The sequence below is a fragment of the Carassius carassius genome, chromosome 6 (assembly GCF_963082965.1).
Source record: "Carassius carassius chromosome 6, fCarCar2.1, whole genome shotgun sequence".
NCBI lineage: Eukaryota > Metazoa > Chordata > Actinopteri > Cypriniformes > Cyprinidae > Carassius > Carassius carassius.
Genome location: NC_081760.1, coordinates 8,474,590 through 8,498,643, shown reverse-complemented (window position 1 = coordinate 8,498,643; position 24,054 = coordinate 8,474,590). Strand labels below are relative to the sequence as shown.

The 24,054-nt window shown below is 36.5% G+C and overlaps 1 protein-coding gene across 3 annotated transcripts in view; it reads right to left on the bottom strand.

The window, feature by feature from the left end:
* The window catches only part of LOC132142342 (glutamate receptor ionotropic, NMDA 2A-like), an 81,791-nt gene extending 61,350 nt beyond the window's left edge, over window positions 1–20,441 (bottom strand). Inside the window, exons 1-4 of one of the 3 annotated variants that reach the window (XM_059552138.1) lie at window positions 20,154–20,441; window positions 19,416–19,599; window positions 15,103–15,140; window positions 14,002–14,397 (exon numbers count right to left, since the gene is read on the bottom strand). In XM_059552138.1, coding sequence (XP_059408121.1) covers window positions 14,002–14,397; window positions 15,103–15,140; window positions 19,416–19,470 — 489 coding nt within the window. In that variant the 5' untranslated portion in view covers window positions 19,471–19,599; window positions 20,154–20,441. Of the gene's footprint in view, window positions 1–14,001; window positions 14,398–14,514; window positions 14,582–15,102; window positions 15,141–19,415; window positions 19,600–20,153 lie in introns of those variants that run through there. The other 2 variants (XM_059552140.1, XM_059552139.1) reach the window with 2 other exon arrangements.
* Between the last annotated feature and the right edge of the window lie 3,613 nt (window positions 20,442–24,054).

Genomic DNA, 24,054 nt, shown 5'->3' with positions numbered 1-24,054 from the left:
CAGTAACAGCTGGAGTTACCGTGACAACACCCCATTACTGTTGTGCTAACCTCCGGTAACCTTGGCAACACCGTGGTGACACCATGGCAACGGAGCCATTTGACAAAGATAAGAAAAGTAGCTAACGCCGCAGACACAGAGCATTTAAATTCATCACCCTCTTCTCGCATCTGTCCTCTCGTGTGCCACTCTCAGCACATTACTTTTATATAAACTGGATTCAATTCATTTGAGGCTTTAGTGTTGAAAAATGTGATCAACAGTAAATGTGGCCTTTGAGAATCAATGGGAAAATGGAGTGATGATATAAAGATGACGATCCTGGTCGTGTTCAGAGATCCTCTAATGTTTATCATCTGGCCCTCGATCTATACGTCTTCATCTGTTTCCCTCCCTCACTGGTGCGGAGGAGAGTTGAACAGTCAAGCTTTATTCTGTCAGGCTGTTAACTAGTTTTCAGATTTTGTGACACTTCTTTTGTTTATTCATCCTTTGCGGTGTCTTTTTCCTCATCGAAGAGTGGCTTGGAGAAGTAACATCCTTTACATCAGATGAGAAATAAAACTGTGTTTCATATCCTCAGACCACTCCCTCACTTCTCTCTGAATTCTCCCTTCTCCCTCATGCTATTCTTCTCAAAGACTTTAACTTTAACAACGCAGTCATGTTTTCATTTCTTTTTTTCCCCATCACACTCTCCCTGTTGTCTTGTTCTGTAATTCCCCTCCTCTCTCCTTCCGTCCATATGTTTGTTCTGCTTTTCCTCTAAACTCTTGTTCAGATCTTTCTCTCTCTCTCATGGCCTCTCTTTGCTGATACTAATGTCTGTTTTCTGTTTTTGTAACTTCCTGTAACTGAAGCCAATCTCCACCAGATATAGGGCACTCAAGGAAATAAAGTCAGCAATTTAAGTTGTCACTCTGAACTCTGGGGAGACGGTCAACTCGCTAATGCTATATGCTGTGCTGCCATCAGACAATTGCTAATGTTTTTGACGTTTGTTCTGTCTGACTCTGCATGCATAATACCAGTAGTAACGTCAATCTGAAACTCTTTAAAAAAAGTAGAAGAAAAAAGAACAAATAATGACAGTGTGATCAAAGGGAATAAAATATACTTGATTTGAGAAGTGACTAAAACAATAGCTAATTATTATTATTATTATTATTATTAATAATATTAATTACTTCTCCAAGCCACGTTCAATAATAATTATAATAATAATCATCATTTAATCATCATCGTCATCATCGTACAATTACATTAATTGTAATATATATTATTATTAATTGCATTATTTTACAGCTCAGGAAACTTTATTAAGTTCCTTAACTATAAATAATTAAATAAAATAAAAGCATTTCCTTTTGTTCTCAATTTAACCTCTTCCCTTTGCTGTCTAGGAGAAACAGTTGAGATTTTAATCTCATTTGTGATTTTTCTTTCCTAAGGGTTGTTTTTCTGCACCATTTAACACAATTTAGTCACATCCTCATCACATCTTCATGAACTTAAAGAGTTTAAAGCTGTCTCTTCGCACAACTGAGACTCCAGAAACATCCATCACCGCTAATGATAAAATCAAAGTCTAGCTTGTTTTTCCAAACACTTTGTTCAATAGTTTTCTCACTCTTTTACTAAAAAGAAAAGCCATGGCAGATGTGATGTCTTGTAACACCTACTGTAGCATCCATTTTCAAGAGCTGAACATCCTGTCTAAACCAGTGATGACAAGTAATATCTCTCATAACTTCAAGTGAAAATGATGCATGGCATAGCACAAATCACAGCCAATAAGAACATTTTCCATGTTTAATATAGAATTATGTGGGTAGTGATTTTGAATCAGTGAGATTTTACTGTGAGCAGTGCTACTCAAAACGGAAACTGTTACCCCTCTGCTTGACATGGCTAGTCAGGAGAGGTAAAATACATTAATATAGTATAAAATATGTTATATAAATGTATATATTAATGTGGGTTCCTGCAGTTAAAATGATACTAACAACAAAAACTAAAAGCACATAGGTTTCTTATAACTGCCTGCACTAAAAAGCGTTTAACAGCAATATAATTTTGGGTGGGAGTTAGGATCCCACGCATGAGGAGACAAGCGATTGAGCAAGCCAATGGTCAACCATTAAAAGTCCTTAAATGGCTGCTGTCTCTGGCGTAAAAATCAAAAAAATAAATGGATCAGGGATCAGTCAACAAATATCGTTGTAATATGTAATATTGTTTATTCACTCATCTATAAAGGGAACTTGTTCACAAATAGGTATGTTCTGGTTCTTAAGTCACTGAAGGAAGTTATACAGGTTTGGAATTGCATTAATACAGGATGACATTGGTTTTGATTGGCTACAGAAATGGTCAATACACAAACCTAATTTGAACCAAAAGAAGAAGTTACAATGCAATTTTATTTATTTTCTAAATTGTCTTTGTGTGGGGGTTCAAAATGTTTAAAAGACTTTCTTTTATTTTGTATATTACTCGCACTCTGTATCTGTTTGGTAGAGGTCAAACCAACTGTGTGGTTGTAGGAGTGAAGACTGCAGAACTGAGTCTTTTCATGAGTCACACACCCTTAAATACAAGAAATAAACTGAAAACTGATTCATAACATTACACATATTTCCCTATTTATTATTATACATTCATGATGCTGTAGAAGTCAAAACTAGATAAACTATTGTATTATTCAAACTACACACATTCGCATTCAGAAATGAATTAAAATACCTACAAAAAAGCACCACTATTAGTGTTATCCATACTTTCAGTAAAGGTTTTCTTAAAGTATTAAAATCCAGTACATAATGTGTTGGTGCTAAAGATGTAAATGACACAAATCATGTTGCTTGCTGAGGAGAGGTGTGCTATTACATTTCTAAGTGATCCGATGTATGATTTTTGCCTAGAGCATGTTAAAACTGGTGGAAAAGTACCACAAAGTTTCATTGAGGGAAAGAACCCTAGCCATTAGCCATACTTGGCTTTTTAGATTAGCAAACACCAGAAGACCATAGCAACTGCACAGCAACACACTAAAAACTTCTCAGAACACATTAGCAACCACACAGCGATGGCCTGGCAATCATACCAAACACCCTAGCAGACATTAAGATCTGGAATATCTAAACCAGAGAATGCTTGTTTGCACATTTAATTTTAAAAGGACAGTTCACCCCAAAATTACAATCTTGTCATCATTTACTCTAATGTCTTTCTTTTTTCTCTGGAACACAAAGAAATATTGGTAACCAAACAGTTTTGACTTCCACTGTATGGAGAGGGGAAAAAAAGACACTAATTGTAACAGCACTCGGAATTTCTTCTTTTATGTTCCATAGAAGAAAAACTCATACAGGTTTACATATTAGAACTACCCGTCTAATTTTCTCCCAGACATTTAACATTCAGCAAATGCATCCTGTCCTTAATGTACTAGTGATTTTTGAATAATCTCTCAATTAGTCTTTCATTGTTCTGCCTAATGTTCATCAGTGCCATATTAATCATAAGGGTAACTGGGATTAAATCCTTTGGGGACATTAAAATAAACTAAGATGTGCACATTATCTTGTACATTTTACCCCAGAATCTTGATGTTTATTAGAAAACTCCATGGACATGTTATATGGATCAACTACTCGCGCCTTTCTTGGCAGACTTTCTTTAATAGCTGAGCATTAAAGAAAATACAGTGTTTACCTTCGACAGAGTAAACTCAGCAGGAATGCTGGCAAAATGGCACCTCTAAAGCTAATAAATGAAGAATTTTCTTGTTCTGAAAAAGAACAGAGGTAGTGTATCTCCCTTTCTCCCATCCCTGATTTTTTGTTAGTGTGCGAGTGTTTATGCTGCACACTTCCCACGCTTAGTGAGCCTATGACTTGCATAAGAGAACCTCACCTCTTTAACTCTCTCCCTCACACACGCAAACAAATACACTCACAAACACAAATCACGCTCTTCACTTACTAACCAGACTGATATTTTTTTTAAACCAATAAAATACTATTCAAAATGTTGACAGATGCTAGAAAGCTAAATATCACACTGTATTGTCAAAACTAAACCAACGGCAAAGGATGATAAGCAATCCGTAATAAGCAATAAGCTTTAAGTTCACGGTTCAGTTCACTAATAGCATACGTTGGGAACACTTCGGGTTCCCAATTACAAATTGATTTCCCAATGACAAGTATTTTCGGTCTTTAAAAAATACTTTACAAACATAATGACATCACAAGATGGACAATGCTATTTACTGTTATATTTACAAACCTACTGTAAACTACACAATATAGAAATTACGTCAGTTTTGGGACAGTTTTTTTTTTACATTTTACATTTGTATTTCTATTTAGAAATTACTCAATAACTTGACACTAACAGTGACAGTAAAAGCATTTGTAAGGTTACAAAAGATTATTTCAAATAAATGCCAGTCTTTTGAACTTCTATTCATCAAATAATGAGAAATGTTTCTTGAACATCAAATCAGCATATTAGAAACATTTCAGTAGGATCATGTGACTGCTGAAAAGTCAGCTTTGCCACCACAGGAATAAATTACATTTTTCAAATATAATAAAACAGAAAACCAATTAAATTCAAATAATATTTCACAATATTACTGTATTGTAATTCTTACTGCATTTTGATTAAAAAAGCAGCCTTTGTGAGCAAAATAACAGACTTAAAAATATTAAAGAATTTTACTGACCCAAGCTTAAACAGTACTGTACATAACATTACCTTTTCTAAGATTAAATCTATTATTATTACTATTATTTAGATGACACTCCAATGAAAAAAATTAAAATAACAATTTTTAATCCTGTAGCTAGAGAGTCTCTTAACTAAATCTAAGTTATTTAAATTTTATTTAGATTGATTAATTTAAAAAAATAATATACTAAATAAAATAAAAAGTGTCACAACTAAAATGGAACGCATTTTAAAAGGTGTGACTCTCAGACTGTCCTTTAAATATAACAGCAGACCGGATTAGATACCGTTTGTATGGATGCTCTCAATCCCCTTCACTAACCTGCAATAGCCTTAAGTAAACATGTAACCAAGGTGACAGTACACGGAAGTAAACATTGATACCCCTTATGCCATCTATAAGAATAACTTGCATTCTAAACAGTTTGGAATTTCAGTCAACTCCAAAATTCGAACAAAATTTCATTCGTATAGATGTGTGCAAAATTCTGTGTTCTGATTTTGTGCAATTCAAGCTTTTGTACGACCACATATTCCCACCACATGATGGTTTTATCTCACTCTCAGACACAATACCCCATTCTCTGACATTTTTCATAAGAGATGCTGATCCGGAGAGATGCTGACAGCCTTAATGTTGGTGACTGACAGCAAAACAAAACCTACAACCTGTGTGCTAATGTCAAATGCATATCAATGACTAGCTTACAGCAGTTCATGCAGCATTTTATCAACCAAACTTTTTTCTTCGAACTGTGCATGAATAGCAATCCAAACAGTTCTGACAACGATGTTCTGCTTGTATGTGAACATAGACATACTACACTCTCACTGTTCAATAACAAATATGTCATCGGTATGTATGCTGTATACCTTCTGTAAATCTAATATGTTTTCTTTGCCCTTCTTGAAGGACTCTAATACCATCTGGACTGAGAAAGTCATCTGATTTTTTCGTAAATTCAAAAGAACATTTTACCTTTCGAAGCCAGTTGGTAAAATGTCCACTTGTCAATAAAAAACTGATTTCTGCCTGAGGCATTGCGGGAAGACTCCATCTTTCCCTCGCTTTGTCTCTCTTTCTCCTGTACTCCTGAAGGGATTTAGAGGACACTCCAATGGACAAAAAATAAATAAATAAAATCATGTAGCTAGAGAGTCTTTTAACTACATCAGTTAAGTTACAAGACTGTCATTTTAATTTTATTTATTTTAATTAAAAAAATAATAATATGATTTAATGCAATTACCTCATGAGCATTCTTAAATCATTATTCAATTCCATGAAGATAATTTTTTGTCATGTCCAGTCAATGTTTTAACTCGCCACTTAATTGTAAAGAATTTTAATCCTCTTCATTTTGGGGCTTTTCTCTGAAAATACTGATATACATGATACATTTGATTAGTTAATTGCCATATCATGTTATTAATTTGATTAAAAACTTTAAATCGATTAACAACATACGGTATGATGCGCTAAAATCATCAATAAACATCCTGTGGAGCAACAACCGTGCAATTAATTAGTGCAATTAAAACATGTTGCTGCCATAAATACATATATTTATGTATGTATCCTTTGATGTGCTACAGAACGAGCATGTGATGCACTGATACGGATTACAGAATCATATATTGAAACTTGTTGACAGTAGCACACTGCTCATGAACTGAGCAAACACTCGATAAGATGACGAGGCAAAGGGCGATAAAGACACGTCATAATGTGCACGAAATCTTCTATTTCTGTAAATCTCTGCAAGACACATGCACACAAAGACTGAGAAAGGGGAAGAGGCACAAGGTCAGCCAAACAGCAGCCTGCCCAGAGCAGACAGGGCTCAAGTGCCTTGCTCAAGGGCACAATGGAGGATGGTTATACGGAGCAGTCTTTCAGATACACTCTTCAAAATGAAAGTTGTTAAATGATTCTTAGATTAAGTGAAGAACCCTCATATCAAGAATCCTTTTTCAGTTTATAGGGGGTTCTTGAGGCAAGATTGTTCTTTATTATTGGTTTTTGAGCCAATGAAAACAGTTATTGCTCAGAGGTTCTCTTTCAGAGCTTGAGAGACTTAATGGAATTCACAGATGTTTTTACTGTATCAGATGTTTCTCAGAAGGCACTGCTTAGGGTATACAAAAGGACTTAAAAAAAGTCAATTCTTGACATATAGTGAAATTGCAGAGCTATATTCGATAACTGCAGTTTTTGACGAGAAATGTTTGAAATCATACCAAATTCAGATTTTCTGTCTTCGACACTAAGATCTAGTTGCCGACTAATATAAAAAGTGGTCGATATTAAGCCGATATTACATAATTTAGTTTAAATATAATAAAAACACATGTATAACAGTGTTTTTAACATGTATAAAATGTGTAAATCTGTAAAATAAAGAGATTTATTTAAATGGCACCTCCTTGATTCTGTAATCCTATTATAGTATTTTCAGTAAAAAAAAATCGTCACAGGAATAAATTAAATTTTAAAATACATAGAAATAGAAAAGTGTTATTTAAAATGGCAACAATACTTCTCAATATTTCAACATTAAACGGTAAATGGATTTATTTGGAACTGTTCAATTTTGAGAGTGTAGAATCTGACCATTTCCTTTGTTTCTCAACCTGATTATTTAAAAAGAACTAAAGAAAGAAATATGAAACATGTACATGTATCGACATACAGTTTGGTAACAGTAAAGTGAGAAATGCAATTCTGCCTGAACAGACAAAGTATGGAAGTGAATCATAAGGGGTGATCAGTCCCACACACAGCTACTGTGGCCCAGCGCTTTGAACAGCTACATATTTATGAATCCAATCCTACGCCAGGCAGTCTTTGATCATGAGATGACTGCTAGACCATTATGACCAAACATGGACATTCTCTAAAATCTATAAACCACCACCTGAAACAAATAAAGATACAGCATGTACATTAGTATTTTTAAATGTTATAATTATTTAATTCAAATAAATGTGATCTTACTGCAATCTTGCCTTAATGTTGTGCATTAAAATAGTTTAAAGCTGTGTATTCGCTCTTTAGCAGCAGTTTTTAAGGCAATATTTAAATGTCATTCTTGGTGTACCCAAAATAGTCCAACACGATCGACAGTCATTTCTTTGGTGGAAAAAAGGATCACTGTTTGGTTCCTCTTGCGCAAGTTGCAACTGTTTCGTTCCATGCAACAGAAACACACCTTTACAATTAATTAGCAGTGTAGTTATAAAGCACGGTTAATCATTAAACCGTTTATTCGCTGCATCCCTATGAATGTAGATAAGTTTTTTATATATAAAAAAGCTACATTTTGAGCAAAAAGCAGAGCAAATCAAATTTTTATCAAATACTACATCTGGATGTAGTAGATTGCTTCCATCAACATCTACATCTACATCTAGCTTGCTTCCATCAACACCCCCAAAACTACACAGTCCTTTACCACTTCCCTGGATTGACATTTCACTCGGTAACATTAGGCAGTTTTCATTCATATGCTGTTTATTGTTGATATGCTGTCATTGTTTTTCAAATGCATATGCATACATATGAGATCGTTTGTTCCTGAATCTTCCTCGCATGTGTTTTTGATCAGCACATTCTAGACTCATCCAGGGGATGCTTAATAGCGCATAACATCGTATAACAACAGCGAGAACCCGGAAAAAAACATGTTTGGCAGGGAAAGAGTTAAACAATGCAATCAATCATTGTTAATGCATCCTTGATAAATAAAAGTATACATTTTTATCAAAAAAAAAAAAAATCTTACGAACCCCATGCTTTTGATTAGTAGTTTATATAGCAACGACTTGTTTTGAAAGGCAACTCAAGCTGATGCATATAAAAAAGATCAGATTTAACATATTAACATAATCTCTCAAACTCTTCATAATTCATTCTCTCACCCTCTCGCACAAAGAAAAGCCTCTGGCCCAAGTCAAATCCAAAAAACAGTAGGAATTATGAGGTTAACATTTCACTCTAAATGAATTAGCCTGTGTGTCTACTTCACTATACAATATTCATAAAGTTAGTGTCGCACAAAATGCAGTAGGCTGCTGAACAGGGAATCTAAACTTAGCCTTTAAAAGCTGCTTTCAAAGGTTTTTCGAGTTGTTTCACTCGTTCTTCTCCCAAATAGACTGTCATTTCCCATGAAGGCAGCTCTAAGTGCGAATGACCTCATTCGGTCCTGAATGCAGCCACCAATCTCCATGTTAGCTGATTGTCCTTTACAACCCGCGGGAAAGAAGCGACGAGAGGAATAGGAAGAAAGAAAATAAGTGAGGACGAGAGAGACATGCTGGAGGTCTGCCAGAGAGAGGGATCCTTTGTGTAGACCCTCTCTTCTGATAAATCCTGAAGGAAAAAAAAAGAGAAAAAGAAAATAAAGAACGAGTAAGAGGAGATGAGGGGAAAAGAAGATTCATATATAGAGGTATTGCGGAGATTAAAAGATTAGGGGACAGACTGAAACTTGACAGAGGTTTGAAAGCATTATCTTCTAAGAAAAGACCTGTAAAGCTCCATCTGATCCTATAGTTCAAAGTACCACATACAATATGGAAGCTTCCCTGTAACTTGAATTGAAGCGACATTGACTTGGCTAGAGATTTGTTATCCAGTGTCCCAACGACAGTAACCGAATGTAAATTAATTTCTTATTTCATATATCTGTAAGCCAAGTCCATCTATAATAGCATCTAAGAACTGCAATGAGTCACTGTGGTACAGACCAAAATAAGTAGGTGGCCATCAAGGCACTACTGTTAGGAGAGAGAAGGATTTATCATACAGTATTGATAGTAGTGATGGCAGATCGTTTGTCCACTGTGTACCATTCCGGGGTCTTTTAAAGCATCTGAAATTACATTTTAGCTTAGGTCCGCCATTGTAACTTTATTTTGGTGTCTAATTGAAGTGCAGCGATACATCACAAAATAATGAAGGACGAGTTTATTTTGGCTTATATGGGACTTTCACTTAACCTGTAGTGATCCCTCCTTAGGGGAATTTGGGAATGGAGGAACACAGGGAAAGTATAAACAAGAGCTGGAACAGTATTTCAAAATGACACCAAATGCTGTTCTAAGCTAAATAAAAACGGACATCTTAATTACAAAAAAACATCCTAACTCTATTTTCATGCTATAAATATTTTAGCAATATATACATTACCATTCAAAAGTTGGGGGTCATTAAGATTAGTTTTACTGATATTTTATTCAGCATGGATGTGTTCAAAAGTGACCGAAAAAGACTTTCCACAAAAATATTACCTACATAATGTTTTTGATAAAATTACACAAATAAATTACATCAAACAAAAAGCAGCTGCTTTGTTGTTGTTTTTGACATTTTTTAAACATATATTTTTGTCAATTTTACCTTGCATATTTTATTTCAAATGTTTCTTTTTTTATGCTACAACACAAAAAACTATATGACATGAACCGATCCAGTGCAGAGAGTTTTATTGTGGCTGACATCATCAAAAAGTGAAATCAGCAAAGTGTTTTGTAAGCTTGTTAGAGATGAGTTGACTTTTACCCTTCAAGTGGGTTTTTCTGTGCGTTACTGTGTTTTTTATAGCTACTTATTTGGCACAGCTGATGACATCATATGATCTAATGTGCCAGTGCAACCCTAATCTATTGTTAAATAAATAAGAAAATTTGAGAGTGTGTGGGAGATGGATAAGCGAAAAAGAAAGGACTGTGTGTCTGTACACGTCCGCCTGTAAGTGAATGCTACATATTTAATTTATGTCAGCCCCTCTGTTTTGTTCTTTTCTCCCATGATGGACCTCTCTAATACAGATGGGATAAAAGCAGCTTCAATGGGGCAGAAAACAGCTTTAGTTTTTAACTCTTCAGGCCTGGCTCTTTTTTCCTCCAGTTTTCTTTCTCTATCTTTCTCTCCACCCCCTCATATAGACCCTAAATGCATATGCCCAGACCTCATTCTAGAAACTGAACATGTGAACCACATAAAGCAGCACATCGAATATTCAGTCCTACCCCCTCAGTGTGCATTAGGGCCTGTGTGTTAGTGCTCCCTGCCCCTTTCTTTCCCATATGAGAGGCGGAAGCATGGTTAAAAAGATGCATCCCGGTGCCTTAATTTTTAATAACATGAGAATGAAAATCTGGGTTCCCTGTGAAGCGAAGCATCCTCTAGGATCCTCACTTACACACTCTCAAAACACACTCATGCACCCCCCAGAGTACACCGCTAAAAGACATGCAGTTGAACTTGATCAAAGCAGGCCAAGAAACACAGTGGTACAAGAGAGAAATGATGTATAATACTACAGAGATAAAGGCCATTCTGAAACATTTTAAAGAGATAGTTCACCCAAATATAAAAATTCTGGAATGATTTTTAAGTCGCTCCAAACCTAAAAGTACCTAAAAGCTGTCTTTTTTTCATGGATCACAAAAGGACACATTTTGAAGATTCTTTACACGATTCTGTCCAACTCCTACTTGTTAAAATCTCTCCTTTTGTGTTTTATGAAAAAAAAGGATGACTAATATAATAGGTGCTGCAGTTAGAGATCAACCGATAATCAGAATGGTTCTACCTACAAAGAGTGATAAATAATAGTTAATAATATTACTGTACATCTACTTGTGGTAAACTCCTGACAGTGTAGTAAAATACACTCTTTACTTAATTTTCATACAATGTGATTTAGCAAGCCACTCATGTTGTGTAGAAAATCAGTCCTGCGGTAACAGCACTTGTATGCAAAATTTACAATTTAGGATGCCAAATGTTAACATGTTCTATGGTACATTGAAATCATGTAAATATGTCTTACACTAAATTGTAACATTACATTTAACACAGTTAACACATTTACCTAATTTGACACCGAACATCACAACAGAGATTATTTTTATAAATAAATTAAAAAGTGCTGAGAAAAGACTTACTTCATTTGTTTGCAAATACCATTTGAATTTAATTGAACTGAACTGTAACCCTTTATTATCATTATATGTAGCAAATTTGGATCAGTGCATATTAGATATTATGATGGTTATGACTCTGGGAAAGAAATTGTCCTTGAATCTCAGTGTTGCCTACCCAAGGGCAGCAGACCAAAATGTTAGTATTAAAAGCAACAAAAGGCAAGAATGTACAAATGTACACTTTTATTTTTTTTAGAAATGTAAACTTGTATTCAGCAAAGATGCATTGAACTCATCAAAAGTGGCAATAAAACATTTATAATGTTACAAAAGACGACCATTTCAAATTGATACTAAAATGCTGTTCTTTTGAGCTTTCTATTACTAAAATAATCCTGGAAAAATTCTAAGCACACTAACCATTTTCAACTGTGAAAAAAAAATTTCTTGAGCACCAAATGAACATTTCAGAATGTGACACTGAAGGCTGAAAATTCAGCTTTGCCATCACAGTCTTACTGACTCCTTATTAAATGTGAAAAGGATCAGACAGTAATTGTGATATTTTCCATCTTTCTATTTCAGACTTGGAAATGCATTGTGCTTTATGTGTTATTGAACAGCCAATACAGCACAGGCTGTATAAGCTTGAGTATCAAAAGAAACTCTGGGTGATGATTTAAAAAAGGGATGAGTAGTGTTATGGGAAACAGCAAGCTGGGGTCCTCTTAATGTATGAGTTTCATTCACATCAGCCCCAGCATTTGACTCCCTAAGCCACACTTCCTCCTGAAGAATCTCTTCAATTATTACCCTTCAAGCTCTACAGCAGAACCAGGGGCTAATGTGTCAAAAAACGAAGTCGGAGGATGTGGGCCTAGCTCGGAGGAAATTAGATAATGATAAATCTGAACCTTATGAATTCTAAGCACCTTTCAATATATACTTGCCATCACACATAACTTGTCATACATAGAATGAGAGCATAAGACAGTAAAAAATAAATAAATAAATAAACCAGCGCATAAAAATAATATACTAATCATAGAAAACTAAACGCACATTGCGTAAGAATTAAGACTTTAAAAACACTGTCTGGTTTAAGTGAACTCAGCCAGATGATGCAACAGGATGACATGGTCGCCCACAAGAAGTTTCTACAGCTCATGTGGATGAACATTGTGCATTAATAGCCTAACAGTCAAATTTATCAATTTGATAATGTATTAAAACATCATCAGATTGATGTTTAAAGGAATACTCCACTTCTTTAAAAAAAAAATAGGCTAATTTTCCAACTCCCCTAGAGTTAAACAATTGAGTTTTACAGTTTTTGAATCTATTCAGCCGATCTCTGGGTCTGGATGTAGCACTTTTAGCTTAGCTTAGCATTGATCATTGAATCTGATGGTTGAATCTGAAAATAGTCCCCGGCAACTCTGCTATTGCTGCAACTACACAAACTAGCTAGGGACTATTTTTAGGCACTGCATAATATCACTGCACCTGCTGCACCCATGGTATGGCAGCAACGTTCCTTCATTATTACGCCAGAATGAGAGTATAGTTCCTAGCCATATCAGCCTAGAAAATCACAACTTTTCATTTACTGTCGTTCTTAGTAAACCATATACTGTAACTACAGAAGAGTCAAGTTTTAAATAGGAAAAATATTGAAACTCTTTGGTCATTTTTGAGTGAGATGCTAACGGTCTAATCAGATTTAATGATCTTTGCTAAACTAAGCTAAAAGTGCTACCACCAGACCCGGAGATCAGCTGAATGGATTCGAAAATGGTAAAACTCAACTGCTTAACTCTAGAGGAGTTGGAAAATGAGCCTATTTAAAAAAAAAAAAAAAAAGTATTTTCATAAAAATGAAAACAGCATCAATGAATAGATTTGCAATCATACACTTTCTTCAAAGCTAAACTGTCAGCTTTGTCACTAACCCGGCAGCAGGTATCTGTCACACCCACACAACTGCAACTGATTTTGCTATAAACTCAGCTCATTGCCAACTTTGCAGAAACAAACAGACAGACAGAGGGACAGTGACAGGAAGACTGGCAATCCGTCAGGCTATATCTGATGCAGATGGCATGCTGATAAAGAAAATCTGTCAGGTATCTGAATTGTGTCTCGTTTACTGCCACACAGCTAGAAAATCCAAAACATGACATTGAATATTTGAAATCAAGCTTTCTGTTTAGGCTTTGATGCCAGATATGATTAAACATTCCAATGTGGGTTGCTGAAAATGTCTAGGCAAAGTAGACAACAAATAAAGCGCATACAGCCAGCAAGAGAGGAATGCATGCTTACCTTTTCAGCCATTGTCATAGCAGAGCCACCATGGATTCCAAGAATGGGCATGGAAGTCTGAGAGGAAACAAAGTCCAGCATCTGTGCCACAGCTTCCTGGTCCGTGCCATCTCCATAGACCAGCCCGTGCAGTCTCTGTCGGGACATGAGCTCACACAGGTGTGTAAGCATGCTTCCTGGGTCCGTCTGGTTCACCTGGATACTGAGAACTGTCACATCCAGAGGCGCACCTATCCCACGAGCCGGACGCAGGGCTGATTCGGATACGGTGGGGGTCTGGCCCAATATCACAGCTACACTCAGGGAAGGAGGCTTCTCTGCAGCCTCCGACCAACCCAGCAAACCCCATAAGACCATCAACCAGACTACAGCTCCCATCATTCCTGGCTTCAGCCCCTGTCAAAATGAGAAATTTTTAAAGGATGCAAAACACAGTCAGTCTTAACAAATCATGTTTACTAGATCCAAACTGGACCAAAATCAGAAAACGCAAAGACATAAATTCCATCTGACCTATTACTTTGCAGTTTGCACGCAATGATTCATTGGAGGGGAATTGGAAAGTGAATAGGAAGCGAATCTCCAAGACAAGCTTTTAAAGGTTAAGATTAAGATGGTATGGTACTCTGTCCAAATACTCAATCATTTCAAGTCAATACTTTTCAATTAGTCTAAACAGTCTAAACAGGAACAGTGGTTCACTTATTAGCAATTAATGTACTGTCTTGCAATATATCAGTGTGGCTGTATTTAAACGGCCCATCTAATTGATAGGACTCTTCAATATTTATTACGATTCTAGGTGGAATTTGATGCCTGAATGATTCCAGATGGCTAGTGTGTCTTTCTCTTAAATTATAGTAATAATGGATGAAACCATGCACTAACTGGAGTGCATTATAACTTCATGAGTGAAGAACAGCTTATACATGGTTAAGCTTATACATGGTTAAATTTAAGTGCGCTGATGTCAGCGGTTCAAAAATGGTTCAATCTCAAGAGATTGAATGTAAAAGTCAACCTCAGTATGGATGAAACTGTACTCATTGCTTAAAGGAATAGTTTACTCAACAAATAAATAAACTGGTCAACATTACTCACCCCCATATCATTGCAATTCCACCTGACTTTCTTGTGTTCTGTGGAACACAAAATGAGATGTAGTCTAATACAGGAGCTTTATTCCATACAACATAGTGTATTCGACAACCAATTGGCACCTATATGACTTTTCATTTTCGCTGTATGGAAAACAGCAGTGTGAACATACTAAAACATCTCCTTTTATGTTACTCAGATTAAAAATCATACAGATTTGGAATGACTAAAGGGTGGGTGACTGACTGACAATATTCCTTTAAGTTAAAAAAAAACATATATAGATTTTTTTCCTGTTCATTTGGCTCCTTTTATCAATGTAGAGATACTTTGCTATCAAACATGCTTTACAAGACTGATCGAATTCACTCTGAACTTTTCAGTCTCAGAAATGTCATTGGATACACCTGCTTCATCCCTGGAGTTTAACCATCAGTCATATTTGCACCTCGATTTCATTCACAGACTACCATGGGCCATAGCCAATAACCACAGAAACCACAGAAAATGTTGAGAATTATGTTATAACAAAAATGTATGCACCAGTACAGTCAAATTTTCTGTTTCTTGTTCAATTCTGGTTGAAAATGTCATTGGTAACACACAAACAGGACATACAGGTGCATCTCAATAAATTAGAATGTTGTGGAAAAGTTCATTTCAGTAATTAAACTCAAATTGTGAAACTCATGTATTAAATAAATTCCGCCCACAATTCTCAACAAATTAGAATATGGTGACATGCCAATCAGCTAATCAACTCAAAATGCCTGCAAAGGTTTCCTGAGTTTTCAAAATAGTCTCTCAGTTTGGTTCACTAGGCTACAAAACCATGAGGAAGACTGCTGATCTGACAGTTGTCCAGAAGACAATCACTGACACCCTTCACAAGGAGGGTAAGCCACAAACACTCATTGCCAAAGAAGCTGGCTTCTCAGAGTGCTGTATCCAATCATGTTAACAGAAAGTTGAGTGGAAGGAAAACCTTTTGAAGAAAAAGATGTTCAACCAACCGAGAGAATTGCAGCCTTATGAGGTTTGTCAAGCAAAATCGATTCAAGAATTTGAGTGAACTTCATAAGGAATGGACTGAGGCTGGGGTCAAGGCATACAGACATGTCAAGGAATATGGCTACAGTTGTTGTATTCCTCTTGTTAAGCCACTCCTAAACCACAGACAACATCAGAGGTGTCTTACCTGGCTAAGGAGAAGAAGAACTGGACTGTGTTTCCCAGTGGTCCAAAGTCCTCTTTTCAGATGAGAGCAAGTTTGCATTTCATTTGGAAACCAAGGTCCTAGAGTCTGGAGAAAGGATGGAGAAGCTCATAGCCCAAGTTGCTTGAAGTCCAGTGTTAAGTTTCCACAGTCTGTGATGATTTGGGGTGCAATGTCATCTGCTGGTGTTGGTCCATTGTGTTTTTTGAAAACCAAAGTCACTGCACCCATTTACCAAGAAATTTTGGAGCACTTCATGCTTCCTTCTGCTGACCGGCTTTTTGAAGATACTGATTTCATTTTGCAGCAGGATTTGGCACCTGCCCACACTGCCAAAAGCACCAAAAGTTGGTGAAATGACCATGGTGCTGGTGTGATTGACTGGCCAGCAAACTCACCAGACCTGAACCCCATAAAGAATATATGGGGTGTTGTCAAGAGGAAAATGAGAATCAAGAGACCAAAAAATGCAGATGAGCTGAAGGTCACTGTCAAAATGCTGTGCCGAATTGAGGCAGTTATTAAAGCAAAAGGAGCCCCTACCAAGTATTGAGTACATGTACAGTAAATTAACATACTTTCCAGAAGGCCAACAATTCACTAAAAATGTTTGGTTTATGATGTATTCTAATTGGTTGAGATAGTGAATTGGTGGGTTTTTGTTAAATGTGAGCCAAAATCATCACAATTAAAATAACCAAAATGACTTAAACCACTTCAGTCTGTGTGCACTGAATTTATTTAATACACGAGTTTCACAATTTGAGTTGAATTACTGAAATAAATTAACTTTTCCATGACATTCTAATTTATTGAGATGCACCTGTATATACAACAGGATCATAACATTGTGCCAGTTTATGTGTCAGCTTAATATACTGTATGTGCCAGGGCATGTAATTTGAACTCAATACTCATCATGACATCAAAATCAATCAAATTTCTCCACAGCTTGAATTTTGGGAGTTTGTTTTGGGAGCTCAGCAATGAAAGATGTGATAAGAATGTGCTGCCATACTGCATACTGCAGATACTACCATTTTATATCACCAGTCCTCAACAAAGGACAAAGCTTAATGCAAAAGCTCATAAATGCACAGCTTAACAGAAAAAGTCCTACACTGGAATATTACACTGAATATATTGCAAATACTCCTATATGGGAAGTTGAAAAATAACATGGGCATGAATGTTTTCAACAACGGCACTTTTGGACAAAACTTATTTAAATAAGATCCATTTATCTAAAACAACACATTTAATAATATAAAGAAAAATGGTTACATTTAGACATTTGACGATAGATTATATTGATATTTAAAAATAGTTTTAATAACAATATTAATATAGCAATGCATGAACAGAAGAAAAGTGGATGACTACCACCTGATGTATTATATAATTCCTCCTACAATGTCATTTTTTAATAAAAGAAGCAAAGACTTGTTTAACACCTGACAAATTAAAAATGTATTGATGCATTTTGAGTTGTTTGAAAACACTTATAGGAGATAGTAAGAGGGTTTCACTTTTGACAGCTAAAACATTCAGCTGTATTGTGAAGCATACTAATTAGTGCCAATCACATAATTGCATAATTGCTTTCTTGATGGTTGCATTGCTAGTTTGTGAGGGTATAAAATTGGTACATGCCTCAATGACCACATTAGAGATTCCAGAGAGGCAGTTATGCTCTGTTGCCCCTGTACCTTTCTCATTTAGAATACTTGCTAGCGTCCATAACTGGCATACTCACCGAGCTACCCCGGCAAAGCAGCCATGCCCTTAAAGCTAACCTGGAGTAGCACTCAGCATTTGCAAATGTAGAGCATCACTCTACATCTCGTTCTGCATGTGCATATGTCAGATTTGTTGGACACTTTATGTAAAACGTGTGTAATGTTTTCAGTCACATTAGACATCACCTTCACCCTAAGCTTGCAGGATACAACAGAAGAGAAGCCAAGGTTCAAAATAAAGACCGTTTGTTTCACTCACATACAAAAACAGGCCCAAGACTTTTGCATCAAAATTTAAGCAACACTACCAGAAACGTCATGCAAATAGGAGTGTTTGTACGAGTAAGCTTTGAACATATGTCTGAAAGTACCAACCACAGTTCTGATGGTCTGTCACAGCCCATATTTCATAATTCAGAACCACAACGTAAAGTGCCAAGTGCAGATTGGCTCCTCTGTTAGCAGAATATCACCGCTGAGATCAATTCTCTTCACAGGCGAATGGGGAGGTTGTGGGTGGATTTCTGAGTTTGACTGTGTGGAAAGGTGGAGGTGTCAATAGTTACGAGCACTCTCAAAATCAGCACCTGCACTAGGTCCTCTTCCCCCATCCTTCTCTTTTTCTGACCAGCATGTACCCTCATATATTCTTCTCTTTAAGGTCCAAAACATATTCTACTTAAGTAAGTTAATGCAGAGACCTCTAGCTTTGCAAGCTTATGAAATGTGTGGAAAACTGTGGTTATTATAGCCTATAAAGTCTCTAAGGTCAACTAACTGTTGTGGTGAAGCAACAGTTTGAAGAAAATCTTGCTATGGAGATTTAAAGTCAGTATGCTTTATTGCAACTTTCATTTTATTTGCCAAAAATTCTGAAGGTAATTCCATTGCCCCTTGAGCAGATTAGTGTGTTCAACGGGGCAGTGCATTAGCCAAACACTCATGTCTGTGTTTGCATATTTTGATTCAATTATGCTTCTGAACCTAAGGCATCACACTGGCCTAATAAAACAAATGTAAGAATGCATTGCTGTATTTCTGTGTGTTCAGTTAAGGTCATTTTATCAATATGTGTATAGTATATCTATACATGATTGTATGGGTAGGGAGGGGGTGGTTTTAAAATATTTCAGCTTCTAAAATTGTATCCTCCATTGCAGGAAAGACTATTTCAGACCTGGTCCTGTAAGCAAGAGGAAAACATCAAAAATGTGCTTGGACAACGTGACTGCACCCAAATCTGCAAGTCCCTCATTCCCCTTTTATACTGAACCCGCGAAACAACGGCGCCCCCTGTCGGATCTCTCAGTCAGCCGCTTCACACATATTACTAAACGTTCAATTTTTAAATCATATCTTACCTTGCGTGTCACGAGGTGTCAGTGAAGAAGCCTCTCCGTGGTTGAAATGTGCCATCTGTGAAACTGACCGATGTCTTGTGCATGTTATCCACGAAGATTTCCTCACAGAGAAGGCGCGTTTGTCGGCGCATTTTTTTCAGACCTTCGGCGAACCACCTTGACAGGAGCTTAAGTATTCAATGTTCTGGAATAAAGTCAACCAAAATCCTTACACCAGGTCAGCAAAAATGACAAAACTCATCATTTAGTGTATTTCTATAACTTCTCGCGCATTTTCAGTAGTCTATGAGAGAAAAAGCCACATCTATAGGATCCGAGAGTGGGCTCGCGGGCAAACTGATCTGCGTGGAAGCGTAACGGTTCCCCCGCACGGAACCAAGTAACCTCAGAGGCTGACTACAACACCACATAACCGTGTTTTAAAGAACACTCTCAGTGAGCTTCGAGTGTGTAGTTAGTGATTAAAAGGTGTGTGTTTAAATAACGGTGTGGTATTCCCCTCACGCGCGCTCGGGGTTTGTCTCTATGTAGGGCGCTCGCTCGCGCAGCAGGTGTTGAGCATCAAGGCGGTTGAAATAATTTCTCCCGTCACAAAAATAAGCCGAAGATTTCGTCAACGGGAAGCTCCAACGACTCCTGTTTGGCTATGAGAGAGCGAACCCACATTCGGTAAGGAAAATAAAACGTGAATAATACGTTCTTTGATGTTTTATTGAAAGTAAAAAGAGAGCAACTCACCTGATATCCACATTATACATTTCCAAAGTATCAGTCAGGAAATTAAACCGTGTCCTCAGTCTTCATCGCGTAACCTTGATCTTTCTTTATAAACAAATCCGTCAAGTTCAGCGCTCTTAACGGCGTAATTCCACCAGTGCCCTTGTGTTTACCGTGTCCATTCCTTACAGATATTAACCAGGAAAAGGAAAGGGGAAAAAACGTTCAGGGATTCAGTTGACATAGTCAATAATCAGTTGATTTTTCACCTTAATATTTCTGTTATTTTTTATTTTCTAAGTCTCGGGCGCTTTCCGCAGTGGAGCTTGTGGAACAGGTACGCGTGCCGCCACCGAGGGGGATTCCGTCAATATCGCATCCTTTTGGAGAAAACAACAGCAACACGCCGTATTCAGTCGTTAAAACGTCGATAACGGGGATGAGATCTATTCTGGATCGAGATTCCTCTGCGACTCCATCGACTGAACTCGAGACATCATAGCAAACTGTCGAGCCGATGCACGCTCCTTAACATCTCCGCTCAGATCCTGATACTGTATTTGCCAGTGCCTCCCACGCGCTCCGCGCCAAATTCAACTCGATTCTCTTACCTTGCAATTAAACACAAACGTACGTTCCATAAGGGTATGTATACGGGTTTGATTTCTGTCTATGCAAACAGACTAGTCTTTTTGAGAAACACATTTGGTTATGCGGTGTGTTCATATTTCCATCCAACTTTACAGACCATTGCTCTCAAATGCACGCTCAATGATTCGAGTAACGTTAGATGTTAGATTGAGTCTCTCTCTCTCTCTCTCTCTCTCTCTCTCTCTCTCTCTCTCTCTCTCTCTCTCTCTCTCTCTCTCTCTCTCTCTCTCTCTCCACCAAACACATGAAAACAGTCAAATGAAAATGAGCGCCATTAACAGTCCCTGGCACGGTGGGCGCGTCAAAACTGTGGAAAATTCACAATCATACGACGCCCTGTATACAAGTCATTTTCCTGCTCGATGTTGCACAATCATGTCCCAACTACTGTCGCCTCCACGTGTTAAAGAGAGCAAAACAGTTAAACGAACCGACTCCTGTCTGTCTCAATAGAACGGTGATTTTGCGTTTGCTCCGTTGGAGCCAAAATTGGTGGTTCGTTGTGGATCAGACGCTCCCAGCTGTGTATTTTCCCTGTAGGAAATCCACGGGAGCTGTTATGATCCTCAACTCATGCAATTAAATCAAAAGATTTTATGCTTTAAGATCAATCACCCAGTCAAAGGAAAAATTGCCTGACAAGTCTATTTAAAGTCTTTTAAACTTCGGATTATGACGGCGTGTTTAAGTATAGAAGTACAGAAGACACGTGTCCCCTTATGTTTTTTAACCAAATGCAGATATTCGTATCTTTAAAATAAATAAATAAACTGCACCATTACCGTGGGTTATAAAATGTATTTTTCTTCTGGTCATGAATAACCTTTCAAAATCTGCTCCACAGAAACTTCAGCAGATTTCCACAGAATTTCACAAAAATTAGCACCCTCACACAGGTTTTTAATTATTTCTTTACCTGTCAATAATAGCAGTCTCAGCTGTTTTAGCACATTTCTACAATACTGAAATTAATTTTAAAGATTCTCCCCAAAAATAGAACATTCCAGCTGGTCCTAGTCATGTCTTATATCGCCTAGTGAGTCAGAACTGCCACTAGTGCCCCCTGAAAAAACAATCTGTATAGATATATTTAAAATAATGATTCATATCTACTCCAATAGAGATGGTCAAACCTTATTTTAAACATTAAGGTCAATTTAACAAATTTTTACTGCTATGCATAACACAGACTAACCAGCTAACTATTTTATGGTTGTAGGAAACTACACTTTTTTAGTGTGACACTACAAAACAATTTAACAAACAAATCATTCAACCATTTAACATAAACACACAGGCATTTTTATGCAAGCTCAGCAACATTCTTAGTCTTCCTATTTGTCCTCACAAGCATTATAATTACTTACAGGACCACCTTTAAATATTAATATATTCATATATTTAGAAATTACCCATTTCAGCAACCTACATTTCATGTATAGAATTTGAAGAAAAGAAATGCTGGATATCATAAAACCTCATACCTTATTGTAATGTACTGCTGCTTTTTGTTACCCCCAGCGAGTTTGTCTCCCTCAGCCAACAAATCATGTTCCAGTATAGGCTGGAAAAGGACATTTTACAGTTCAGTGAACAAATTTGAAGAAGATAAACTTTACCATTTGTAACAGCAGGTCCATTGTGATTATCCATGTCTGTGTATCTAAGTTCAGAAACCTATGCCAATTATCTGCTTGCTTGAGCAAATAATGCAAATTCATGGCTCAAAGGGAACTCTGATTTGCTTTGGCAGGAAAATTTGTCCTTTTCTTTTTCAGATCATACATGATCTTATATACAAGACACATCACAACAATTAAATTTTTTCAGAACATTTACAGTAGCAGAATCTAAAATTGGAAAATAAAACTTCCAGAGGCTCAAACATTAGCCTACAGAATTGTGCTATGCCAAAGTCATGCCTTCTTATAATTTGGATATCTCAATTCGAAAGTAATTTTCTTTGGATAAAAGCATCTAACAAAAGCATGTTTTCTGGAATGAATTTCTGCTAGCTAACCATTTTATTCATTAATTCATTGTCTAATTAAAAAACACAGGTTTATGTTTATGTGTGGGCACTGGAGCAGTACTAAAGCTCCAGAGTATCTGTAACAATTATTAACAAATCTTTTATGTTTGAATCACTCAAAGACACAAGCTCTAATGTGGAGTTAAACTGGGTCAAATTAGTTGTTTACTTATTAAATGAAAACCCAGAATTAACTTGAAAGTTTTGGCAGGTAATTATCCAGAAAGCTCTTAATAAAGCAGTTTTACGACTGAGATAATGCAGATAATGCATTTTAGACATGATCTTTTAAGGAGAGAGCTATAAACAATTGACATGCATTGGCAACAGACAAGAGTTCATGTGAGATCCCATTTCCTTGGGCTGTTCAGATTTACAATAAACATTTCATTTCCCACAAACATCAATAAATTGTCATTCTAACGCAGACAAAATAAACCAAGTGCAAAATACAGTAAAGCAGCAACATCACAAAATATGCACAACTTCATGAATAAATAAAGAAGGAATTAAGAAATAAAGGAGTAAAAAAGAAATGGAAGAGAGGTTTGCATGAGTCTGTCATGAGCACAAAAAAGTGGGAAAATTCTGTCTCCATGGTAACCCAATTTTCAGTGTCACCACTTTTGTTACCAAACATACCATGTTACATTACATAAAATGCACTCACATCTCCCTTAACACACAGACATATGTGCGCTCACACACTCACAAACATAAATTCACTCAATAGAACAGCAGTCTCACTCTTACAATAGTATTTGCATACATTTTAGCTTTGACGCACCATATCTTCGTCTCACTTTCACTTTTTAACACACCATCCCACAAACTTCTTGAGTATAGTGATTAAGAATAAAACACCAAGACGATGTTTATTATAATTGTTAATTATGCAATTATGAAAATGTGCATTTGTAATTAATATAAATTAGTCATAATCCCTAATGCATCGATCTTAATACACAACAAAAAAAAACTAATGCACTCTGATGCGCATGCATGGCCAAACGTATAACATGCATGCTTTCACACATACTGTACAGTAGTAAACATCGCAGTTTATTACATAGAGTCCTATTTTATATTCTCAGTGCATAATGATACAGTTTATAGTGTAAAATAATTTTAAATAATGGATGCAGTATTATCACAATGCAACGTGGAGGCTCCCAAACTATAAGAGGTCATTTTAGACAACACTGATACTAATTCAATAACAAAAGCTATCACAAACAA